Source organism: Lipotes vexillifer, unplaced genomic scaffold, assembly GCF_000442215.2.
Source record: "Lipotes vexillifer unplaced genomic scaffold, Lipotes_vexillifer_v1.1 scaffold1081, whole genome shotgun sequence".
Lineage (NCBI taxonomy): Eukaryota > Metazoa > Chordata > Mammalia > Artiodactyla > Lipotidae > Lipotes > Lipotes vexillifer.
Window position 1 is genome coordinate 777,987 of NW_006779039.1, and position 25,067 is coordinate 803,053.

Sequence of the window (25,067 nt, forward strand, 5' to 3'; positions counted from 1 at the left end):
TTTTATACTGATAAAAGGATAAACCCAGCAGTAAGATATACAATTTTAAACATGTGCACCTAACAATAGAACCCCCAAAATATATGAAGCAAAATGTAACAAAACTGAAGGGAAGGAGAGACAATTCAACAATAGTTGGATATCTCAATGCAATCCTTTCAATCATAAATAGAACAAGAGGGAAATACAAGATTTGAACGACACTATAAACCAACTAGATCTACCAGACATCTATATAGCTCAATATATTTTAAAATTCTGAAATCATACAAATTGTGTTCCCCAACCACCATGGAATGAAAATAGAAATCATTAACAGAAGGGCATGTGAAAAATTTCCAGCTATATGGCAATTACACAACACACTCCTAATAACCAATGGTTCAGGGAAGAAATCACAAGGGAAATCATAAAATACACTTGAGATGAATGAAAATAAGAACACAACATATTAAAATTTCTGTCACAGCAAAGGAAACCATTGACAAAACAAAAAGACAACCTACTGAATGGGAGAAAATATTTGCAAATGATTGATCGATAAGGCATTAACATCCAACACATACAAACAGCTCATACAACTCAACATCAAAAAAAACCAAACAACCCGATTAAAAAATGGGAAGAAGTGAATAGACATTTTTCCAAAGAGGAAATGCAGATGGCCAACAGACACATGAAAAGAGGCTCAACATCACTTATCATCAGGGAAATGCCAATCAAAACCACAATGAGATATTACCTCACACCTGTCAGAATGGCTATCATCAAAAAGACAACACACAAAAAATGCTAGCAACAATGTGGAGAAAAGGGAACCCTCCTACACTGCTGGTAGGGATGTAAATTGGTCCAGCCACTGTGGAAAACAGTATGGGGGTTTCTTAAAAAACTAAAAATAGAACTTCCATATGGCCCAACAATTGCACTCCTGGGTATATATCCAAAAAAACCCCAAAAACACTAATTCAAAAAGATACATGCACAATGTTCACAGCAGCATTATTTACAATTGCCAAAATATGGAAGCAATATAAGTGTCCATCAACAGATGAATGGAAAAAGAAGTGATGTGTACATACACACACACACACACACACACACACACACACAATGGAATACTACTCAGCCATAAAAAAGAATGAAGTTTTGCCATCTGCAACAACATGGCAAGACTTGGAGGGTATTATGATAACTGAATGACAAATACTGTATCATAGCACTTACATGTGGAATCTAAAAAATACAACAAACTAGTGAACACTTAAAAAAGAAACAGACTCACAGATATAGAAAATAAACTAGTAGTTACCAGTGGGGAGAAGGAAGGGGAGGAGGGGCAAGATAGGGGTAGGGGACTAAGAGGTGCAAATTATTATATATAAAATGTGCTACAAGGATATACTGTACAACACAGGGAGTACAGCCAATATTCTATAATAACTATAAATGGAGTAGAACCTTTAAAAATTGTGAAGCACTAAACTGTACACCTGTGACTTACATAATATTGTACATCAACTACTACACTTCAATCTTAAAAAATGGGCAAAGGACTTTTCTCCAAAGAAAACATACAAATGGCCATCAGGTACATGAAAAGATGCTCAACATCACTAATCATCAGGGATATGCAAATCAAAACCACAATGAGACATCATCTCATACCTGTTGGGATGACTACTATCAAAAAAACAAAAGATAATGTGTTGATGAGGTTGTAGAGAAAAGGGAGCCCCTCCTACACTGTCGGTGGGAATGTAAAATGGTACACCCACGAAGAAAAACAGTATGGAGGTTCCTCAAAAAAATGAAAAATAGAACTATCATTTGGGGACTTCCCTGGTGGTGCAGTGGTTAAGAATCCGCCTGCCAATGCAGGGGACACGGGTTCGAGCCCTAGTCCGGGAGGATCCCACATGCCGCGGAGCAACTAGGCCCGTGCACCACAACTACTGAGCCCGCGAGCCACAACTACTGAAGCACACGTGCCTAGAGCCCGTGCTCTGCAAGAGAAGCCACAGCAATGAGAAGCCTGTGCACCACAACGAAGAGTAGCCCCTGCTCTCTGCAACTAGAGAAAGCCCATGCAGCAATGAAGACCCAATGCAGCCAAAAATAAATAAAAAATAAGTAAACTTATTTAAAAAAAAAAAAACTATCATTTGATCCAGCAATCCTACTTTTGGGTATATATCCAAAAGAAATGAAATAAGGATCTCAAAGAGGTAACATGTCCAAGTTCACTGTAGCATTAATCTCAATAGCCACAATATGGAAACAACTCAAGTGTCCATTAATGGATGACTGGATAATGAAAACGTGGAATATACATGCAATGGAATATTATTCATCCTTAAAAAATAAGAAAATCCTGCCCTTTGGGACAACATGGATGGACTTGGAGGACATCATGCTAAATGAAGCCAGACACAAAAGAATACTACATGACTCTACTTTTATGAGGAATCTAAAATAGTCAAATTCATACAGAGTAGAATTGTGGTCACCAGGGGCTTGAGGGAGAGGGAAATGGAGGAGGTGTCAGTCAAAGGGTACAAAAGTCTGGGGGGGAAAAGGAAAATAAGCTGGTGAGGATGTGGAAAAATTGGAATCCTCATACACTGCTGGTAGGAATGTAAAATGGTACAGCGACTGTGGAAAAAAGTTTGGCAGTTCCTCCAAAAGTTAAACACAGAATGTTAAACACAGAATGACCATATGACCTTGTGATTCCACTCCCAGGGTATACACCCTAAAGCATTAAAAGCAGGTATTCAAACAAGAACATGTACATGCAAACAAAAACATGTACGTGCATGTTCATAGCAGCATTCTTCATAATAGCCAAAAGATGGAAACAGTCAAACGTCCATCAACTGATGAATAGATAAAACTGTGGTCTATCCATACAATGGAATATTACTCAGATGTAAAAAGGAATGAAACACTGATACATGCTATAAGGTGGATGAACCTCCAAAACATTATGCTATGTGAGAGAAGCCAAAGACAAAAGGTTCCACATTATATGATACTATTTATATGAAATATCTTGGAGAGATCCATCAACTGATACAGAAAGTAGATTGATGATTGTCTGGGGCTAGGGGGAGGCAGAAATGAGAAGAAACTGCTTAATGGGTAAGGGTTCTTACTCTGGAGTAATGGAAATGTTTTAGGACTGGATAGAGGTGGTGGTTGCACCACGGTGAATGTCTTAAAATGCTACTGAATTGTTCGCTTTAAAATGGCTCCTTTTATGTTACGTGAATTTTACTTCAATAGATTACTTACAAAGAGGGAAGGGTGGGAAAGGAGGGTATCATCGCAACTGCATGTGCATTCTACCACAATTCGGTTTTAGTAAAAGTATAGAGGGAAGTTGAGAATACGGAAAGTCTTTCTCTTAAAATGATCATATTTCCTTCACTCTTTGTGAAGGCTTTGGGTACACGAATGCATAGGTCAATGTGGAGGCCACACCAGTGGATGGAGTTTTACGGTAAGGGACCACAAGTGATAATCTGTTGTCATTATGCAATTTTTAAATCTAGATCATCAGTTTAGAGACGGTTTTATATCTATAATTTCCATTTGACTTTGCACCTGTAATACGAAGTAACAGCTTACCTGTCTAAATGGGGCTCCTTATGTACACCTTACATTATGGTGATATGTATAGTTAGGAAAGGGAAATGACATCACTGAAACCATTATTTGTGCAACATTCAGAAAAGCAATTGCCACTTATATAATATTAGCTTAAAATCCGTATGCTTCATGCAGTGCTTGTGTAAAAATATTTCTTTTTCCAGCTTTAAAAAAAAATCAACTGAACGTAGACGTGAAGGGTTTACTTGGGGGACTCTGATTTCTGTTCTATCCTTATGCTGTGCCACACTGTCCTGATCACGATAGCTTTGTGGACCTCTGCCCTACTACTAACAGTTTCTGAGGAGCCTGGTTTCTCGGAAGATCTGCAGGTGCTGGTTCAAGAGAATGCGCTCCTTACATGTCTAGGGAACCCGATGCTCTGCCAGAGCCTGAGCCTGCAGTGATACAGAGCATGACCTTGGATTTGCGTACTTTTAAGATACCATTAACTACAGATTTTCTTGTTGTGAGCCTTTAAATGGGATTTATTATCATCCATAATTGAGATGAGCAAAGTCTGGCTACTTATCAAGGAATTAGAATAGTAGGTCACCGTCATCAAAGCAAAGAGCTCCTAAAATAAAGACATCTGTTCCTGTGAAGCCTTGCTCAAAATGACAAACTTAGAAAGGATTCTCTGATGCTCAGCAAATGCTGCCCGCAACACTGCACTCCTGCCCGGAGCACCTCTTTGTAAGGTGTGCCGCACCCCTGGGTGTGGCTTAACGACAGTGCCATGGCATTCATAGAAAAACAGGGCACTCATGAGAAGCTTGATTCGGCAAAAGCAGAAGTGGGTTCCCCCTGTGAGATGATTGCACACAGAGAGAAAAAGGGAGAGATGAGGGGAGAGATGGAGGGAAGTGGGGAGTGAAGGCAGGGGAGAGGGAGGGGCAAATTCTGAAAGCAACATGGTGAACCTTGAAAGTGTTACGCTAAGTGAAAGCAGCCAAGATAGAAAAAAAGGATGGCAGAGTGATGTGGTCTTGAAGGATGTCATTCAACCGAAGACACCATATGCTGGTGGTCCTACAGGTCCCAGACACACTGGCTCATGGGTGCTGATGACGATCAAAGAGCCAGTGCACATTTGACAAAGGGATATAAATATTAAAAAGTCCTCCATCAGGAAATTAACAAATTTACTAGTTAGGGGTCTGTTTATACTTACTGTGTTTGTTTTGTTGTTTGGTCACGTTTGGTTTTGGAAATGTTAAACAATTTCATTAAAACCGTCACTGCTAATAAATTAAGTATATTTATTTTCCTGAGAATCTAAAAGGCCACCTGCATGTATAGGACTGTGGACATGTACAGGAAAGACCTGAAAATGCTCAAGGCTCTCACCTCACACCACACACAAAACTATAAAGCTCTTAGAAGTTCATTTTTAGGTATATGATCCATTTTGAGTTAATTTTTGTGTAATGTATAAGGCAGGGATCCAAATTCATTTTTTGCATGTGGATATCCAATTGTCTCATCACCATTTATTGAAGACACCATTCTTCCCCCACTGAATAGTCTTGGCATCTTGGTCAAAAGTTAACTGGCCATAGATGTAATGGTTCATTTCTAGACTCTCAATTTTATTTCACTGAGCTCTATGTCTATCTTTATGATAAGTACCACACTATCTTGATTACTGCATGTTTGTAGTAAGTTCTGAAATTTAGAAGTGTGAGTCCTCCAACTTTTTCTTGTCTTTCAAGATTGTTTTGACTATTCTGGGTTCCATGAATTTCCATATGTATTTTAGGATCAGCTTGTCTGCAAAAATTCTATCTGGAAGTTTGACCGGAATTATGTTTAATTTGTTGATTAATTTAAGCAGGTGAGCATTCCTCACGTATGCCTGACTCTTACACCACAGACCCAGCCACAGTAAGTCCTTCCAATGAAATCAGTCAAAGAACAATAATAATGGCTGACACTGCGCACTCACCTTGTACCGAGTCCTCTGCTGAACACTTCACAGGGGCCATCTTATCTAACCCTTACAATTATTATTAATTTATTATTATTAACCTCATGCAACAGATGAGGAAACTGAGGTGCAAAGAAGTCAGATAACTCACCCAAGATAACAGTTAATAAGTGGCAGAGGCAGGGTTCAGACACAGGCAGTCTAACTCCAGAGCCCGTGCCTTTGTCAGTCCTGAATATACAAAGAGACCTCTCAAACGCATTAAAAAAAAAAAAAAAGACAAGCAACCTGGCAGAAAAATGGGGAAAGGATATGAACAGACAATTCACCAAGAGGAAAATGCAAATGGCAAAAAAATATATGATTTTTTTTATCCATCATACTGGTAAAATGTTTTTGATTGGTAAAATCTGGCGATGGTATGGGTCTGGGGGAGAAACGTACTCTTGTAACAGCATCTGTGGGAGTACACAATGGCACATGCATTTTGGAAACAATTTGTCAAAATCTATTAAAATATAAAATACATATACCCTTTGGCCTGATAGTTTCATTATACTTGGACACAAAGGAAATAGACAAGAATGTTCACTGAAGTCCCATTTGTAATTGTGCAAAACAGAAACAAACCACGTGCCTGCCAGTAAGAAGTGGCATCACTGGCCATGGCCAAAGCCACACCACTGGAATGCCAGCTCCACGAAGCATACGTTTGTGAATGAGATATAGGTATAAAAATATAGATATATAGATAATATAGTGTGTTGAATAGTGGCCCCCCAAATATATAGCCATGTCCTAAGCTCCAGAACTTATGAATGTGACCTTATTTGGAAAAAGGGTCTTTGCAGATGTAATTAAGTAAAGATCTTGAGATGAGGTCATTCAAGATTATCCAGATGGGCTCTAAAACCAACAAAAAGTGTCCTTATAAGAGACTGAAGAGGAGAAGTCACACACACAAGGAGAAGGCCAAGTGAAGACGGAGGCAGAGACTGGAGCCATGCAGCTGCAAGCCGAGGACCACCTGGAGCCGCCAGAAACTAGGCTAGGCAAGGAAGCATTCTTCTCCTAGAGCCTTCAAGCAGGCGTAGGGTCCCACCGACACCTTGATTTTGGACTTCTGGCCTCAAGAACTGTGAGTGAATAAATTTCTGTGGTTTTAGGCCACCCAGTCTGTGGTACTTTGTTACAGCTGCCTGTAAGAAAGGAAACTAACATAGATAGCTATATTCACTCAGGTCTTCAATACATATTCAGTTTTTTTTTCAGTTGTGAAATACATATAACTGAAATGAAAAAAAGCCCTACACGTGTTATGTAAAACAAAATCACTGAATAATCTATGAGTGCAGATGTTCACAACAGCAGAGAAAACTAGCTGGGACCAGCATATCTTAAACTGACTTAGGCAGCTCCCTCTTGGGATGGGAGTGGGTGTTGTAGGATGGGGAGGGATCAATGGAAATATCAACTTTACTTTCTAAGCATTCATGCATTTTTTTAAAAGAATGGTTTAAATTTTTTTCTCAAAAGAATGTAAAGAGAAACTGATGACAAAGCTTAGCATTTGAGAGATTACCTGTAGATACGGTTCTAAGAATACCTGTTATAAAAAGATCTAAAAGGAGAAACAAATCCTTTATTCATTTCCAAGTATCTTTTTCTGAGCTAGAAAAAGATAGATAGTCCTTGGAGGCCACTGTTGAGGTGTCACACCAGTAAAGGCTATGACTTGAGCCAGAGAAAATCCTGTATCAGTTATTGCACATTTTTGGTATTCTCCACAAAGGAAACAAAGGATTTTAAATATTCAGATCTTCTTTAAATAATGCAATTTATGATAAACATGTTATATCGGATCAGGTGAAATACAGGCCATCTACTGTTTTCCCTGAATGTGTATTCTGAATGGGTAGTGCATATTAAGCATTATTATTTGCTTTTAATAGTTTGATTTACTACTCACGCTTCACTGAGGAAGTTTCTTCCAATGCATCCCCCAGACTGAAACCAACGTCCCCAGATCCTAAAAATTAAAAAAAAAAAAAAAAAAAAAAAAGATTTTTGAATGTAACTATCTTTGCAAAACACAAAATAATACTGAAATACTCTTGTAATGGTCACTTCCCTTTAGACAGTGTCATGAAGATACTGCCACAAAAGGAAATCAGTTGAAACCACCCAAAGATATATTGAATGGATATCCTTCGACAAGCAACCTATTGCTACCAAAACAACAACAACAAAACAAACAGTCTTCAGTCTACTTGAAGGCTGAAGGCTCAACTGTATGAAACATGAAGCACAATCTTATTTAAAAAAACCTTATAGTATGACTTTTGCAACAGGGAGTATCAGAGCCCCAAAACTCCACTGATAATGGGCAAGTCCTTTCACCCCATCCCAGCTCTCACACAAAGGCTGCTCTGCATTTTGGCAACCCAGGGCACCTTCCCCCCGATCCCAGCAACTACACCTAGACTAGTATCTCTAATTACACATAACTAAAAAGGCGCTGGGGAAGAGTTGTTCATTCACACTGAATCTGTCCTCAGAAGTGGACCCATCTGCCCAACCCTGACTGCTATTGAACTTGACAGCTTTCATTCCCTCTAGATGGGCATGTAGTTTCCCACCGGGGTATATACATTAACTCTCAAGCAAACCACTATGCATGTATACTGAAGTTGAACAAATAAGTAAATGGACAGTGGATTACAGAAGCCAGGTTTCTCACTCTTGGAGAGGGAGGTTACAGATAAGCAGAGAAGGCTAGAATGATCCAACTCTGAGTGTGGATCAGAGTTGGAGACCTCCGTATGAACCACATTTAGCTTAATATATATACAGATGGTTACATATAGAAATATTCATAAACATGTGTATATACATGGGTTAGTATGCGGATATATATTCCCTTGCTCTGTCAGGTGAAAAGGCCTAGAAGCAACAACACCCCAGTAGCAATGAACACACCGAGCACCCAGATCTTGGTTTCTAAATACCATTCTCCAATAAATGGAACCAGTGCTCCTTGGAGAAATGGCTGATTCTAGAATTGGGGCAGGAAATATCTAGATGAGTTTGGAGCATCTTACAGTGCTAGGAAGTACTTTAAAATGTATTGATATTGGTTGGTATATGTCAAAGGACCACAGGACTGACTGAAAGAGTTCTCAATGGCTAAAGGTGGAACAATTTTAAGCAGCAAAATAAAGTGGTATTGGATTATGACCCTAAGTATAAATTTCCATGAGTCCAGGCTGATATAAATAATTGAACAAAAACATGAAAAGGAGAGAACAGAAGAATTCAAATTAATTTATGTAGATATTTCTCCTCTCCATAAATGTTGACTTCCTTCCAAGATTACAGTATGAGAAGGTGGGGAGAAACCAGTGGAGAAACCTGACAAACACTACATCAGCCAGGCGATCAAGGTTAACTTTAACAGTGATGAGTCATATTGATACTATATTCCCTTGATATGATGTGATGAGAAGGGCACTACACCTGTGTGGTCTTCCTCTCAAGGAAGTGTAACTCTATAACCCCAGTATAATCATAAGGAAAACATCAGAGAAATTCCAGTTGAGGGGCATCTGACAAAATACCTGACTAATACTCCTCAAAACTGTCAAGGTCATCAAAAACAAAGTTTGAGAAACTGGCATAGCTTGAAGAGCCTACGGAGATGTAATGATGGAAAGTCATGTGGTACCCTTGATTGGATCCTAGAACAAAAAAATGACTTTAAGTAAAAACTAAGGAAGTATGAATAGAGTATGGACTTTAGTTAATAATAGTGTATCAATGTTGGTTCATTAATTGTGACCAACGCACCATGCTAATATAAAATGTTAATAATGTGGGAAACGGGGTGTAGAGCACATTAGAACTCTTTGCACTAGTTTTGCATTGTAAATATAAAACTGTTCTTAAAATGTTTATTTTTAAAAATACATTTTATATAGCAAAAAAAAAAAAAAAAGGTAATCACTAAAAGAAGAGTTATAGGATATATAACCTCTAACTTATTCAAGAAAAAAATAGAAAGGTCAACACCAACAACTAAATTTCAATCCAACAAAAGTCACCAAATGGAAAAAAGAAACAAAAACATGTTAAATAGAAAACATGGACTTTAACATAAGAATAGGTACAATCATATCAGTAAAAAGTGAGTGTAAATAGAATAAATCTCCTATCAAAAGATAAATGGGGACTTCCCTGGTGGCACAGCAGTTAAGAATCTGCCTGCCAATGCAGGGGACACGGTTCAAGCCCTGGTCCAGGAAGATCCTACGTGCCGCGGAGCAACTAAGCCCGTGCGCCACAACTACTGAGCCCGTGTGCCACAACTACTGAAGCCCGTGCACCTAGAGCCCATGTTCTGCAACAAGAGAAGCCCCGCAATGAGAAGCCCGTGCACCGCAATGAAGAGTAGCCTGCACACCACAACGACGAGTAGCCCCTGCTCGCCACAACTAGAGAAAGCCTGCGCGGGGCAAAGAAGACCCAACGCGGCCAAATAAATTTTTTTAAAAAAGATAAATGGGATAAAAAATTACTATATGCTGTTGACAAAATATACACCTAAAACAAAACATATATATATAAACAAACATACATATAAACATACATATAAACTTATATATATATATAAAAATATATATGTGTGTATATAAAATAGAGAAATATATCAGGCAAATGCTAACAGGAAGGAAACAATATTAATATAAGACAAAGATAAAATTTAAGACCTAAACCTCTAAACAGGAAATGAGCAATATTTTATGGGAATAAAGCATATAATCCACCAATAAAATAAAAGTCTTGGGCTTCCCTGGTGGCGCAGTGGTTGAGAATCTGCCTGCTAATGCAGGGCACACGGATTCGAGCCCTGGTCTGGGATGATCCCACATGCCGCGGAGCAACTAGGCCCGTGAGCCACAACTCACTGAGCCTGCACGTCTGGAGCCTGTGCTCGGTAACAAGAGAGGCCGCAATAGTGAGAGGCCCGCGCACCGCGATGAAGAGTGGCCCCCGCTTTCCACAACTAGAGAAAGCCCTCGCACAGAAACGAAGACCCAACACAGCAAAAATAAATAAATAAATAAATAAACTCCTACCCCCAACATCTTAAAAAAATAAAATAAAAGTCTTACACTTAATAATCTAGCTTCTAAAATTCTAAAGTAGACTTTTGCTTCTTGCTATGATGAAATAATTGGTATCAGATTAGCTTTCCCATCATAAACGACCATAAAATAGACAAAACACAAAGCAACAGCTTTCAGCATTGAATAAGCACTGAGAGACCACAGTCCCTGAGATCAGGGAAATCATGACAGCTAAATCCAACAGGTATTCCTGGATTGGATCCTGAACCTATAAAGATCATCAATGGGACAATCAGTGAAATCTGAATGAGGTCTGTGGACTAGATGGTAATACTGGATCACTGTCACTTTCCTGATCTTGATGGACGTACTCTGGTTGTGGAGGAGGGTGTCCTTGTTTTTGAGAAACGCACACTGAAGTATCAGGAGGTAATGGGCATCATGTTTGGGACTGATTCTGAAATTATTCAGAAGAAAAGTATTTGGAGATACATATACACACCAGAGCAAATGTGGTAAAACTGGGAAATCTAGGTGAATAGTAAATGGGAATTCCTTGTATTAGATATTACTGGAACAACTGGTGAAACTTGAATGAAGTCTTAGGATTAGGTAGTATTAACGGTTCAGTGTTACTTTTCTGATTCAGATGTTTACATTGATGATATACAAAAGGATGTTTGTAGGAAATGGACTCTGAAGTATGCTGTGGGAGAAGGGATGATAGGGCATGGTAACATATTCTTAAATTATTGGGGGGAAAAAGGTTCCGTGTACTATACTTGCAAGTTTCCTGCAGGTCTGTAACTGTTTAAACATTTAAAGAATTAAAATAATTTAAATATGCATATTTCTTATTCCAACAATTGTACTTCCAGGTACGTGTTACAGAAAAATACTTATACATGTGCCCAAAGAGTTATGTACAGGATGTTCATAGCAGTACTGCTTACAACAGCAAAAAGAAATGGAAACAGACCAAGTGTTCAAAGAAGAATAGTTGAATTAAATATGGTAAATATGGTTCTTCAATACAATAAAACGTTCTGTAGCTGTTTAAAAGAATGGGATACTCTCAGTAAACTAGGACTAGAAGGCAATTTCCTCAACTTGACAATGAGTATCTACAAAAAACCTACAGCTAACATGATATTTAAGGGTGAGAAACCAAAGCTTTAGAAGATGGGGATGAAGGCAATGATGTCCCTTCTCACCACTGCTTTTCAACATCATACTGGCAGTCCCAGCTACTTCAATAAGAAAAGGAAAAAAAGGTATAAAGATTGGGAAGGAAGAAATAAAACTGTCTTTGTTTGCAGAGGACATGATCATACAAAATAATCCAACCCCCCCCAAAAAAACCCAAAACAAAAAACTCCTGGAACTAATAAGTAACTACAGCAAGGGTGCAGGATATAAGGTTAATACAAAAGTCAATCAATTTCCTATGTACCATCAATGAACAAATGGAATCTGAAATAAAAACACAACACCATTTACATTAGCGCCCCCCCAAATAAATGCCTGATATAAATCTAACAAAATTTGCACAAGATCTATATAAAGCAAACTACAGAACTCTGATGAAAGAAATCAGAAGAGAACTAAATAAATGGAGAGATATTCCATGGATAGGAAGACTCAATACTGTCAAGATTTCAGTTCTTCCTAATTTGATTTATAGATTCAGTGCAATCACAATCAAAATGTCAGCAAATGATCTTGTGATTAACAAACTGATCAAGTTTATATGGAGAGGAAAAAAAAAAACAGAATAGCCAATACAATACTGAATGAAAAGAACAAAGTTGGAGGACTGACAACTACACAACCTCAAGACTTACTATAAAGTTATAGTAATCAACATAGTGTGGTATTAGCAACAGACAGATCAATGGAACAGAATACAGAGCCCAGAAACAGACCGACATAAATATAGTCAACTGATCTTTGACAAAGGAGCAAAGGCAATACAATGGAGAAAAGATAGTCTTTTCAACAAATGGTGCTAGAACAACTGGACAACCACATGGGAAAAAAATCTAGACACAGACCTTACACCCTTCACAAACATTAACTCAAAATGGATCACAGTACATTGTCTTTTTGTTTTGTTGATAAAAGGTTTTGCACAGCAAAGGGAACTAAGTTGAATTAGGTCCCATTTATTTTTGCTTTTATTTCCTTTACTTTTATTTCCTTTACTTTAGTAGACGGATCCAAAAAAATATTCCTGCGATTTACGAGAAGGAGTGTTCTGCCTATGTTTTCCTCTAGGAGCTTTACAGTATATGGTCTTCCATTTAGGTCTTAAATCCATTTTGAGTTTATTTTTGTATATAGCATTAGAGAATGTTCTAATTTTGTTCTTTTACATGCAGATGTCCAGTTTTCCCAGCACCGCTTATTGAAGAGACTGTCTTTTCTTCATCATTTATTCATGTTTCCTTTGCCATAGATTAACTGACATTAAGTGTACGGGTTTATTTCTGGATTCTCTATTCTCTTCCATTGATCTATGTGTCTGCTTTTCTGTCAGCACCATACTGTTTTGATTACTGTAGCTTTGTAGTATAGTCTGAGGTCAGGAAACATGATTCCTCCAGCTCTGTTCTTCTTTCTCAAGATTGTTTTGGCTACTTGGGGTCTTTTGTGTTTCCATACAAATTTTAAAATTATTTGTTCTAGTTCTGTGAAAAATGCCATTGGTATTTTGATAGGGATTGCACTGAACTGGTAGACTGCCTTGGGTAGTATCATCATTTTAAATAATACTGTTAAACAGAATACTGATACCCAGAACACGGTGTATCTTTCCATCTCTTTGTGTAGTCTTCAATTTCTTGCATCAGTGTCAAAATGGATCACAGACCTAAATATAAAACACAAAGTGATAAAACTCCTAGAAGATTAACACAGCAGAAAATATAGATGACTTGGGCTTGGCGATGACCTGTTAGATACAACCAAAGGCACGATCCATGAAAGGAAAAATTGATAAGCTTTAATTTTTTAAATTAAAAAATTCTGCTCTGCAAAAGACACTACCAAAAAATGAAAAGACAAGCCACAGACTGGGAGAAAATATTTACCAAAGGCACATTTAATAAAGGACTGTTATCCAAAATATACAAAGAACATTTAAAACTTAACAATAAGAAAACAAAGAACCCCATTAAAAATGGGCCACATCCCAAGGGTCCCTGGTGACTAGTCTTCTCCTGCAGACCTGGGATCCAGGCCCAGCCATATGAAAAGATGTTTTCCAAAGAAGATATACAAATGGCCAACAGGTATATGAAAAGATGCTCAACAACACTAATCATCAGGGAAATGCATATTGAAACCACAATGAGTTATCACCTCACACCTGTCAGAATGGCTAGAGTGAACAAAACAAGAGCTAAGTGTTGGTGAGGATGTGGAGAAAAAGGAATCCTTATGCACCACTGGTGGGAGGTAAATTGGTTCAGCCACTATGGAAAACGGTGGGTCTTCAAAAAATGAAAAAGAGAATTATGATCCAGCAAATCCCACTTCTGGTACATAGCCAAAGGAAATGAAATCACTGTCTCAAAGAGATATCTGCACCCCCCACACCATGCTCATTGCAGCATTATTTGCAATAGCCAAGACATGGAAACTACCATTGACAGATGAATGGATAAAAAAATGTGGTATATACAAACCACAGAATCTTATTTGCCATTAAAAAGAAGGAGATTCTGCCTTTTCAACAACATGGATATATCTAAGAAGGTATTTTGCTAAGTGAAATAAGTCAGACAGAGAAAGACAAATACTGTATGAGCTCACCTGCATGTGGAGTCTAAAAAAGCCAAACTCATAGAAACAGAGTAGAATGGTGGTTGCCAAGGGCTGCAGGGGTGGGGGAAACGGGGAGATGTTGGTCATAGGGTATAAACTTCCAGTTAAAAGATGAATCAGTTCTAGGGATCTAATATAGTATTATTAGACAATAATATAGGTGACAATAATTAGCAATTTTCAGGTATATAATACACTATTGCTAAGAGGGTAGATCTTAAATGTTCTCACCAGACATACACACAAGATGGTAATTAGGTGAGGAGCCGTTAACTAATGTTATCATGGTAATCATTTCACAATATATACATGTACCAAATCATCACATTGTCAATTATATGTCAAAATGCTGGGGAAAAAAGAGATAAAGAAAAAGTAAAGATATGAACCATGTGAGTCAGAGTTGGTGTATGCCTTGTTGGAATGTTTCTCTAAAACCATACACATAAACTAAAGCTGACCAAGAAAAAAACAACGGGCTAAAGATCTTAACATACACATCACCAAAGAAGATAGACAGATGGCAAATAAGCATATGAAAACATGTTACACATCCTATCATTAGGGAAAATCGAATTAAAACATCCAAATGGCCAAAAGTCCAGAACGCAGACAACAGCAAGCACTGACAAGGATGTGGAGCAAAAGGAAATCACATTACTGCTAGGAATGCAAAATGGTACAGTCACTTTGGAAGACAGTTTGGTGGTTTCTAACGAAACATACATACCATATGATCCAGCAATTCTGCTCCTTCGTGTTTACCCAAAGGAGTTAAAAACTTATGTCCAAACAAAAACTTACACAGGGATGTTTATAATTTCTTCATTCATAATTGCCAAAGCTTGGAAGCAACCAAGATGTCCTTCAGTAAGTGAGTGGATAAATAAACTGTGTTACATCCAAGACAATGGAATATTATTCAGTGCTAAAAGTAAATAAGCAATCAAGCCATGAAAAGACACAGAGGAACCTTCAATGCCCACACTCAGTGAAAGAAGCCAATTGTAAAAGTAACACAGTGCATGATTCCAACTATCTGACATTCTAGAAAGACAAACATTAAGACAGTAAAAGGATCAGTGGTTGCCACGGGCTGTATGGGGTGGAATGACTAGGTGGAGCACAGAGGATTTTTAGGGCAGTGGAACTACTCTGTATGATACTCTGATGGGGATGCATGTCATTATACCTTTGTCTAAACCCACAGAACGTACACCACCAAAAGTGAACCATAATGTAAACTATGGACTTTGGGTGATAATAATATTGTCAATATAGGTTAATCAATTGTAACGAAGGTAGCATTCTTGTGCGGGGGGTGGGTGTTGGTAATGAGGGAGGCTGTGCATGTGTGGGGGCAGGAGGTATATGAGAAAACTCTATACCTTCTGCTCAACATTGCTGTGAACCTAAAACTGATATTAAAAAATTAAGTCTATTTTGAACAAAAGAATGGCATAAGCCTATATGCTGACACGGGAGAAAGCTCCAAGATACAGTATTAAATAAAGAAAGCAAAGTGCAGAGAAGTATTTTTCCATGAGTGTGTATCTACATTTATAGCTGTAAAAATCTTCTGGGAGGGAGCTTACACACAGTAATTGGTAACAATGATTATGTTTAGGGAATGAGAAAAGTGGTCAGGGAGGAGCACTGTACTATTAATTAAAACCCTTCTTTTTGTTTTTAACCATGTATAAGTATATATATTATTATTATAAATAATTTTTAAAGTTCTGTATCAACCCCTCCAAAATCATAAGCCAATCATCCTACAAAACTCTATCCCTACTTTTTCACCCAAGAAGTGAGAGAGTAGGTTCTTCCAAATAACACCTTGTACAAGTAATAATGTTTTTAGCCTCAGCCATTCCCCTACTGTTTGCTGATATATCCTGCTATATGTCATTAAGAGTTAAGAGCAATACAACACACATTTTTCCAAAGAAGACATGCAGATAGCCAGTGGGCACATAAAAAGACACTCAACATCGTTAATCACAGGAAAATGCAAATTAAATCCACGATGAGATCACCTCACACCTGTCAGAATGGCTACCACCAACAAGAACACAAATAACAAACACTGGTGAGGATGTGGAGAAAAGGGAACCCTCCTACACTATTCGGGGGAATGTAAATTGATGCAGCCACTGTGGAAAACGGAATGGAGGTTTCTTAAAAAACTAAAAAAATTGCTGGATATGTACCCAGCAATTCCACTCCTGGGTACATATCCCCCCAAAATGAAAACACTAATTCAGAAAGATACAGGCACCCCCCCGCAATGTTCAGAGCAGCATTATTTACAGTTGCCAAGATATGGAAGTAACCTAAGTGTCCATCAACAGATGAATGGATAAAGAAGATAGAAGATGTGGTGTACACACACATACACACACACACACACACACACGCGCGCACACAATGGAATACTACTCAGCCATAAAAAAGAATGACATTTTGCCATTTGCAACAACATGGAAGGACCTGGAGGGTATTATGCTAACTGAAATAAGTCAGACAGAGAAAGACAAATACCGTATGATACCACTTATATGTAGAATCTAAAAAATACAACAAACTAGTGAATATAACAAAAAAGAAATAGACTCGTAGATATAGAGAACAAAATCCCGGTTAGCAGTGGGGGAAAAAGGAAACAGGGGAGGGGCCAGATAGGGGTAGGGGATTAAGAGGTACGAACTAGTATGCATAAAATAAATAAGCTACAAGGATATATTGTACAGCACCAAGAATATAGCCAATATTTCGTAGTACCTATAAAAAGAATATAACATTTAAAAATTGTGAATTACTGTGTTGCACACCTGAAACTTATAATGTTGTACATCAACTCTACCTCAATTTTTAAAAAAGAGCAATGACACAATTTTGCAGTATTTATTAATCCCTCGTTGACATTGGACTCAATGGACCCAAACCATCTGTGGACAAAACCATTCAAAATCTCAATCTATATCCTGAGCTATTAAGACTTCAGAGTCTATAACCAAGCACAGCTGCTAAAATCAAGATGGAAACAAATATTCTCATGAGAGATACCACACCTCAAATGGTCTAAAATAGGGTTGTATTACGGTGATCACTTTGTAAAGTACAGAAATATCAAATTGCTGTGTTGTGCACCTGGAACTAACAGAGTTGCAGGTCAGTTATACTTCAATAAAAAAATAAAACTGTACCAGGGAGATAGCTCCATATCGGAAAAGAAGAAATAAAACAGGGTTGTATCCCACAGCTCTTCTATGTAACCTATAACTCAACGACTCAGGTTGGGTATAGGCAGACAGGAATCCTGTGCATTAGGGACACTGTTTCACCCTCTGGCACGAGGCGCACCCTAGAAAGCAGCTGACTCATCGTAGGCTCAATTTCCAAGGCCCAAATCACTGTACCTGGGAGGCCAGTGTTCCGGCATCCAGCAGAAAAGTTATCTCGTTCCACTGCAGAGGGCTACAAATTTCTTTTAATGGAAAAAGCATGTAGTGAGCTGGTTACACCTATCTGAAAACATATGGCAGAACTTTGGAAATCGTACCCATGGGCTTGTGTGTGTCCTTGAGAAGATACATCTAATAAGGAAAGTGCCGGTTCTATCCACAGATGCCCCGGCAGCCTGAGTCTGTCCTGAAGTGGACTGTGCCCCCTTTGGGAGGGAACACAAACTTGACCTTATATTGCAACCTGACCCACCGTGCCTGGGTGACTGGTGTCTGAAGCTAAGGGCGCATTTAATGAGGGCTATAAAACCAGGCACAGCAGGCCCTTGTTAGAGGTTTCTGCATGAAGTGGCTGAGATCCAGCACCTGCCCAAGCCTTGACTGAAACATCTGATCCACGAGAGAGCCCATCTGATGTGCCCCTTAAGTACCTTTCATGTGGATTTGATCACTCCCTCCCTCCCTCTCTCCCCTGTCATCCTCCCACCCTTCTACTGAGCTTATCCTTAAATCACACCCACCCCCCGCCAGGTGTTATGTTCATCCTCTCTAGACCTGCCCTGTCCAACATGGTAGCTCCTAGCCACATGCTGCTATTTAAATTAATTAAAATTCAATAAAAATTTTAAAAATTGAGTTCCTTAGTCACACTAGCCACCTTCCAGTGCTCAACAGCCACGAGTGGCTGCTGGCGACTGTGTTGGACAGGCCGACAGAGAACCACCCATCATCGCCGCTCTAGATGGTGAGCCGCTGGGAGCAGGGATGAGGACTGGCAGCGAGAAGGCCCTCCCTCAAGGTGTGTTTGCTGTGATCATCCAAACTCTGTCCCCGTGCTGTGAGAGTGCTACTAGTAGATTGTACCTGATATTACTTTGTAACAGATCCATTTGGGTTTCATGCCAAGAGCAAACTCATCTCTGCAGGGGGAGAGCCTGCTCCCTGCTGCTGGATTCAGAATTGCAGGGGCAGCCGGGATCTCTGCTTACTGAAGATTTCAAAGGCAGAGTCGCAACCCAGCCAGGGAGATGGGTGCCTCTCAAGTGCCCAGTCACATCCATCAGCCTGCTCTCTAAGGATAGTTTCTTTTCCACATTTTTCTTTTGTACGTATAAGCAGTTTTCAATTTTGGGGGAATGGGTCCGGTACAAATCCTAAATGAATAAATATTCACCCAAACTGCTTTGGTTCTCAAATTTTCAAATCTTGTCCCTTTTCTGTGACTGAATAAGAAGCCAAGGGAGAGAGTGGCATGGACATATAGACACTACCAAAGCGGGAAGCAGCCGCATAGCACAGGGAGATCAGCTCGGTGCCTTGTGACCACCTAGAGGGGTGGGATAGGGAGGGTGGGAGACACAAGAGGGAAGAGATATGGGGATATATGTATATGAATAGCTGATTCACTTTGTTATAAAGCAGAAACACACCACTGTAAAGCAATTATACTCCAATAAAGATGTAAAAAAAAAAAAAAAAAAAAAAGAACCCAAGGGACATCTGAGACTAGTAATTGTAGATGCCTCATCTTTGGACTTCCCATTTGCCTGTCCGAGTGAAGCTTCCATAAATACTGAAACTACATTTAAGTTTGTCCGAGAAAGCCAGGACAACACCCACCTGCCTGGCATCGGGGCTAGTGCCTGCGTCTATGCCACAACTGCAAAGGAATGGAGTTATTTATCCAAGAGGAAACTGACTCGGTCAACAGCGAGGCTGTTAACAAGTACAGAGAAGATCCACACCAGAAGACGGGCCAAAATGAAATTCACGCTGGAGGGGTCAAATCACAACCCAGTAAATAGAACCGTGGCACAAGCCCCTTGATCATCTGAGTTCGGGGAATACGACTAAAATCAGCCCCAGAAGACTGAACCTACTGACGTAGGGGTGGGGGGAGAGCTTGATTGAACCTGAAATGAACCATGGAATAAGGATGTTCTACTTTAATATGATAAAGACCTCGGCTGACACGGCAGCTTGTAAAGCCATGCATTTCCCCAGCCCTCTGGCCGGGGACCACTGGGCCGCGAGTAATAAAAAGCAAACCTACAGGTCAGAAAAACCACCTCCCACCCCTCTGCTGCAGGGGCTCCCTGCCGACCACGGACACGCTCCTGAAAACTGCCTGTGGGGAACCTCCACAACAAAGTCATCGGCACGCATGGTCAATTTTACAAGCGTCTCTTTGAACACACTTTCTCTGTCTCCCGCCTCGTGCTAGAGAGGGTGGGAGCAAACTGAAAACGCTGTTAGGCTCGTCCCTGATTCCCCCGAATTTCTGCACCGTTTTAACTCTTGTAGCCTCAACCTAGATTCAAACGCATGTGTCTTGATAAATTTATGCTTTTACACCTCCAAGCATGCTGAGTAATTAATATCCTCTGGGTTAGCTAGACGCTGCAGCCTTGCAAGGGAACATGAAAATGGCTTTCCTCTGATTCCGATTACTAAACGGATTTGGCTACTGCCACCTGAGCTCCCATCAGTTTAATGAATAAATTTAAAGCACTCCCGGAGAGGACAATAACAACGCAAAGGCAGCAGTTCACCACGAGGCAGGGATCAGTATTTCAGTCCCAAACAGCCACCACCATCAACACATCTGCAGTGTCCAACCCAGGCAGCTGGGGGCCCGTATTCACAGGGCACACCTCTCGCCAGGCACCTGCTATGTAAAGGGGAACTTGGTAATGCAGGGAAGGACGCAGATGCGGGCGACATGGCTAAAAGTCTTTGTACATATTTCCAGGAAGCATCTAAGTGTCCTACATACATGGCAGGTAGCTTTGATTTTCAATATCGGGGGAGGATTTTTGTTTGTTTTACAAATTGCGGAAGTCACTTTGCTGAAAGGACAGTTTCAAAAAAAATAATTAAGAAAAAAGAAAGGACAGTTTCTTCCTTTCCACAAAGAAAGGTACATGCTTATGATGGCTGCTCAGAGGAAATTCCAAAGGTTCTTGGAATGCCTGCAAGGATAACCTTTTCCACGGAAGTCGGAAGTCGGAGCCGACAGCTAGGGGACTCCCCACCTAAAGGAAACTGCACTGGATACCAGGGGCTGCGGGAAAGAGGACTGATTGCTAATAAGTATGGGGTTTCTTTCTGGGGTGATGGGAATATTCTAGAGGTAGATAGTAGTGATGGTTGCACAACCTAGTGAATATACTACAAACCACTGAACCGTAGACTTTCAGTTGGTGAATTTTATGTTATGCAAATTATATCTCAATTTAAAAATGCAGTAGCTGTCGCCAGGTATCGTCCCCAGCATTCAGCTCTGCAAGGGGTTACCCTAGGACCTTAGAGATCAGGGTGGGAAGCTGAGGACCACAGCAGTTAATCATTCGGCAGCAGAAAGAGAAATGGTCCTGGAGCCAGCAGAAACGATGTCTCGTCACAGCTCTGCCACTCACTGACTGGGGGTCCTGCAGTGTTCACTTGACCTCGTAGAAGGGACCTGCTTCCCATACGTAAACTGAAGCTGCTACATCTGGTTGCTCAACCCCCAAAGCAATAAGGCGGATGGCATGATGGAAACAAAGCCACCATGGACAAATAAATAAAGTGCCAAGATGATGTACCAGGAGGCTAGGGGGTCTCAGGATAGCCCTACATACGACAAGAAGCGCACCGCTCTTGAGGTCACAGTTTCTGAGAAGCAATGCGAGATACTAAGTGCCTTGCCAAAAGCAACGCTGCTGGTGTCACATCAAAAACTGGAGCCTAAGGCTTCCCGACTCTGGTCCAAAGCCATTTCAAGACAACACATGAGGATATCAGCGCTGATGACCAGCTTTGGAGTTAAAGAGCCTGGGGTCAGGTCCCTTTCTGCCACTCACCAGCAGAGACACCTTGGACAAGAGCCTCGACAGCTCTGTGCCTCAGTTTCCTCATCTGTAAAATGGAGATAAGAGATTCTACTGCAGTGGGATGAGGCGAGGAATAAATTGGTCATTATATATAAAGTGATTAGCCCACTATCTGACACATAGGAATCTCTCAATTATCAGCTACTATTATTATATTTGGTACTAAGTAAAGTAGAATCGTCTGGTAGATCTACAAGCAGAAGGCCTTCAAAAAATATGTATGAGTAAATAGCTTACAGGAGAGTATTAAAATGTTCAAAAGCTTAATAGATGCAGACAGAACAAAGTCACATTCTGATCTGAACTTACCCAGTGCCTGATGAACCTCTAGATTCTACCGATGTGATATAAGCCTGGGAAATCGAGGCACAAGAACGTCACAAGGCCATCCCGAAACACTTCTGAGCCACAGGCTCTTGACTAATAATCATCAGTGCGCATGGCATTTCCTTCCCCTTTAGCCAACATAGACATAAACACAAGCGGATATTGGTGTAATTAAAATTTTTTTTAATCCTGTGTAATTCCTTAAGTGAGGAAGCTGTCTCTGGTTGATGTTGCATAGATGGAAGTTTCCCAATCAGAGCCAGGCAGCGCTGAACAAGACCTCAGGGATCATCTAGTCCAGCCCACTCATTTCTGAGATAAACAGAATCCATTAAAAGGTTGATAGAGTTGAGGGGGTGGGTTGTTTCAAGTTGGTTAAACAAAAACAGGGGAATCTCATTATAATACAGCTCATTATGCAGTACACATATGTTCTGATGAAGCCCGGGTTGCATCATGGGCCCTCAAAGAGCCCGCCTGGACTGAGAGCCTGATCTACCCAGTCAACTTCAAGGGCAAAGCCAAGCAATCATGTCATGAGGTACGGCACTAAGCTAGGGGCTTCCCCGTCCATGTTCATGAGTAGGATCGACGGTAGAATCTGAGTCTACGCTTCAGAGGCCCATCAAGATTTCAGCCTTGCCTCCTGGCCAGGCCAGCGCAAAGGGAGAGAGGCGCTGCCAGCCCAAGGCGGCTCCTGTACATCCACAGCCCAGATCTTTCTCCCGAAATCCAATCCTGCAGGTCACACCACCCGGGGGAGATTTCCACAGCTCCAAAGAAACGTGCCCAAACTGGCCTCTGTCTTCCCTTGTCTTCCCAGCCTGGCTTCCCCCTTTTGCACAGAAGAGCTCAAGTGAACGCATCACCACCTACCTAGGCACCAAGTCAGAAGCATGGCCATTATTCTTTTTTTTTTTTAGAATTTTATTTATTTTTTTATACAGCAGGTTATTAGTTATCCATTTTATACATATTAGTGTATATATATTCTTGGCTATTCCTTCCTCACTTACGATTCATCCAAGACCAAATTTTATCTATTTTACCACCAAATATTTCTCATACCCATTCCGTCACCTCCTCTTTTGTGGTCACTCCCTTAACTTCTCACCTCAATTATCACAACAGACCTCTAAGTGCCCTCCTTAGCTTAAGCCTTCTATTCTGCTGCCAGAAAAATATGCTACATCAAAAGATCTAGTTGGGTAACCCTTGTTACTCAAAAATTACCAATTTCTCTCCATTCTTGCCTAAAGAACAAGTCCAAACTCCTTGCATATCATTCAAAATCCAACCATTCTCTGTACTTTTCTACCTCCCCGCCCACTGCTCTCTTTTCCCAAACCCCCTTCTCTTCCTATAGATGCCATCAGCATCCTCAGAGGTGCCCGTTCCATGGAGCCCATTGATGCCCGCCCCCTTTACCAAGTAAAACTTGTCACATGGGTCATCCACCTTTTACTCTAACTGTATCAGATACATCTGGGCCTGTCACCCTCACGTTTGACTGTAAACTCTTTGAAGACAGGAGAATAGCACAAGGACTTGTCCTATAATATCACTCAGTACACTGCCCCAAATTAACTCCTACTCTCCTAGCAGATGCTTAGATTGGAAACCCAAGACCATCTATGTTCAGGGAACCAACGCTTACAACTTATTCTTTAAATTAGTGAACAGACAGATCTTCTGCCAAGTAAATCCATAGTTTCTCCTGTAAGCACTGAAGTTTTGATAAATAACTTTATAACAAGCTGGTGTCTGCAACTTAGGAAGACAATGAACGTATAGGCCTCAAACTTCAATTTTTTTTGGGGGGGGGTGTTTCTTTAAACGTTACCTACCCCTTCTTGGTTGCCGAAAACATTATTATTAAAGTTCAACAATTTAAAACATTTATTCAGATTTCTTGTTTTAAATGATAATATTTGACAGGATCCTGGGAACACTTTTGAACTTCAGGCTCGGCTTATCTTTTGTCAAACCTCAATTCTGAAATGCTCCCTTACTAATCCATCTGTTCCTGATAATAAGTCCTTGAATCAAACGGCAACCTTTTGGGTCAGTCAGAAAACAGAAGTCACTTTCAGGGAAAATACACGTCCGGAGCCTATGCTCCGCAACGGGAGAGGCCACGACGGTGAGAGGCCCGCGTACCGCAAAAAAAAAAAAATAATAAAATTTAAAAAAAAAAGAGAGAAAGGTCCATGAAGAGAAATGTGTAGATTATTTGCTCACTTTTCAATCGCGTTGTATTTTCTTGTTGAGTTGTCAGAGTTCTTTTATATAAATCTGGATACAAGTCTCTTACCAAATACGTGATCTGCAAAAGTTATCTCCCATTGCGTGGTTTGTCTTTTCACTCTTTGGATGGTTCCTGGTGAAGCACAAACGTTTTTTATTTTGAAGTCCAATTAATCTTTTTTCTTTTATCACATGTGCTTTTGTGCCATACCTACAAAGGCCTTGCCTAATCAAGGTAATGAAGATTTACTCTTATATTTTCTTCTAAGAGTTTTATAGTTTTAGTTGTTACATTTAGACCTATGATCCATTTTGAGTTAATTTTGTGTATGGTGTGAGGTAGAGATCTAACTTCACTTTTTTTTTTTTTGCATATGGAAATCCAGTTGCCCCTGAACCATTTATTGGAAAGGTTCTTTCTCCCACTGAATTGTCTTGGCACTTTTGTCAAAGTTCTACTGATCGTACATTTGAGGGTTTATATTCCAACTCTCAATTCTATTCCACTGATCTATATGGCTATTCTTGTGCCAGTACCATCCACCCTTGAATTCTGCTGTGTTGTAATAAGTTCCGAAATCAGTAAGTGTGAATCCACCAACTTCATTCCTGC

The 25,067-nt window shown here is 40.0% G+C and overlaps 1 protein-coding gene across 5 annotated transcripts in view; it reads right to left on the reverse strand.

The window, feature by feature from the left end:
- The window catches only part of CD99L2 (CD99 molecule like 2), a 110,231-nt gene that overhangs the window by 47,087 nt on the left and 38,077 nt on the right, over nucleotides 1-25,067 (reverse strand). For all 5 annotated transcript variants that reach the window (XM_007452124.1, XM_007452123.1, XM_007452122.1 and 2 more), the window contains exon 2: nucleotides 7,554-7,613. In XM_007452124.1, the coding sequence (XP_007452186.1) occupies nucleotides 7,554-7,613 (60 nt within the window). The remainder of the gene's footprint in view (nucleotides 1-7,553; nucleotides 7,614-25,067) is intronic.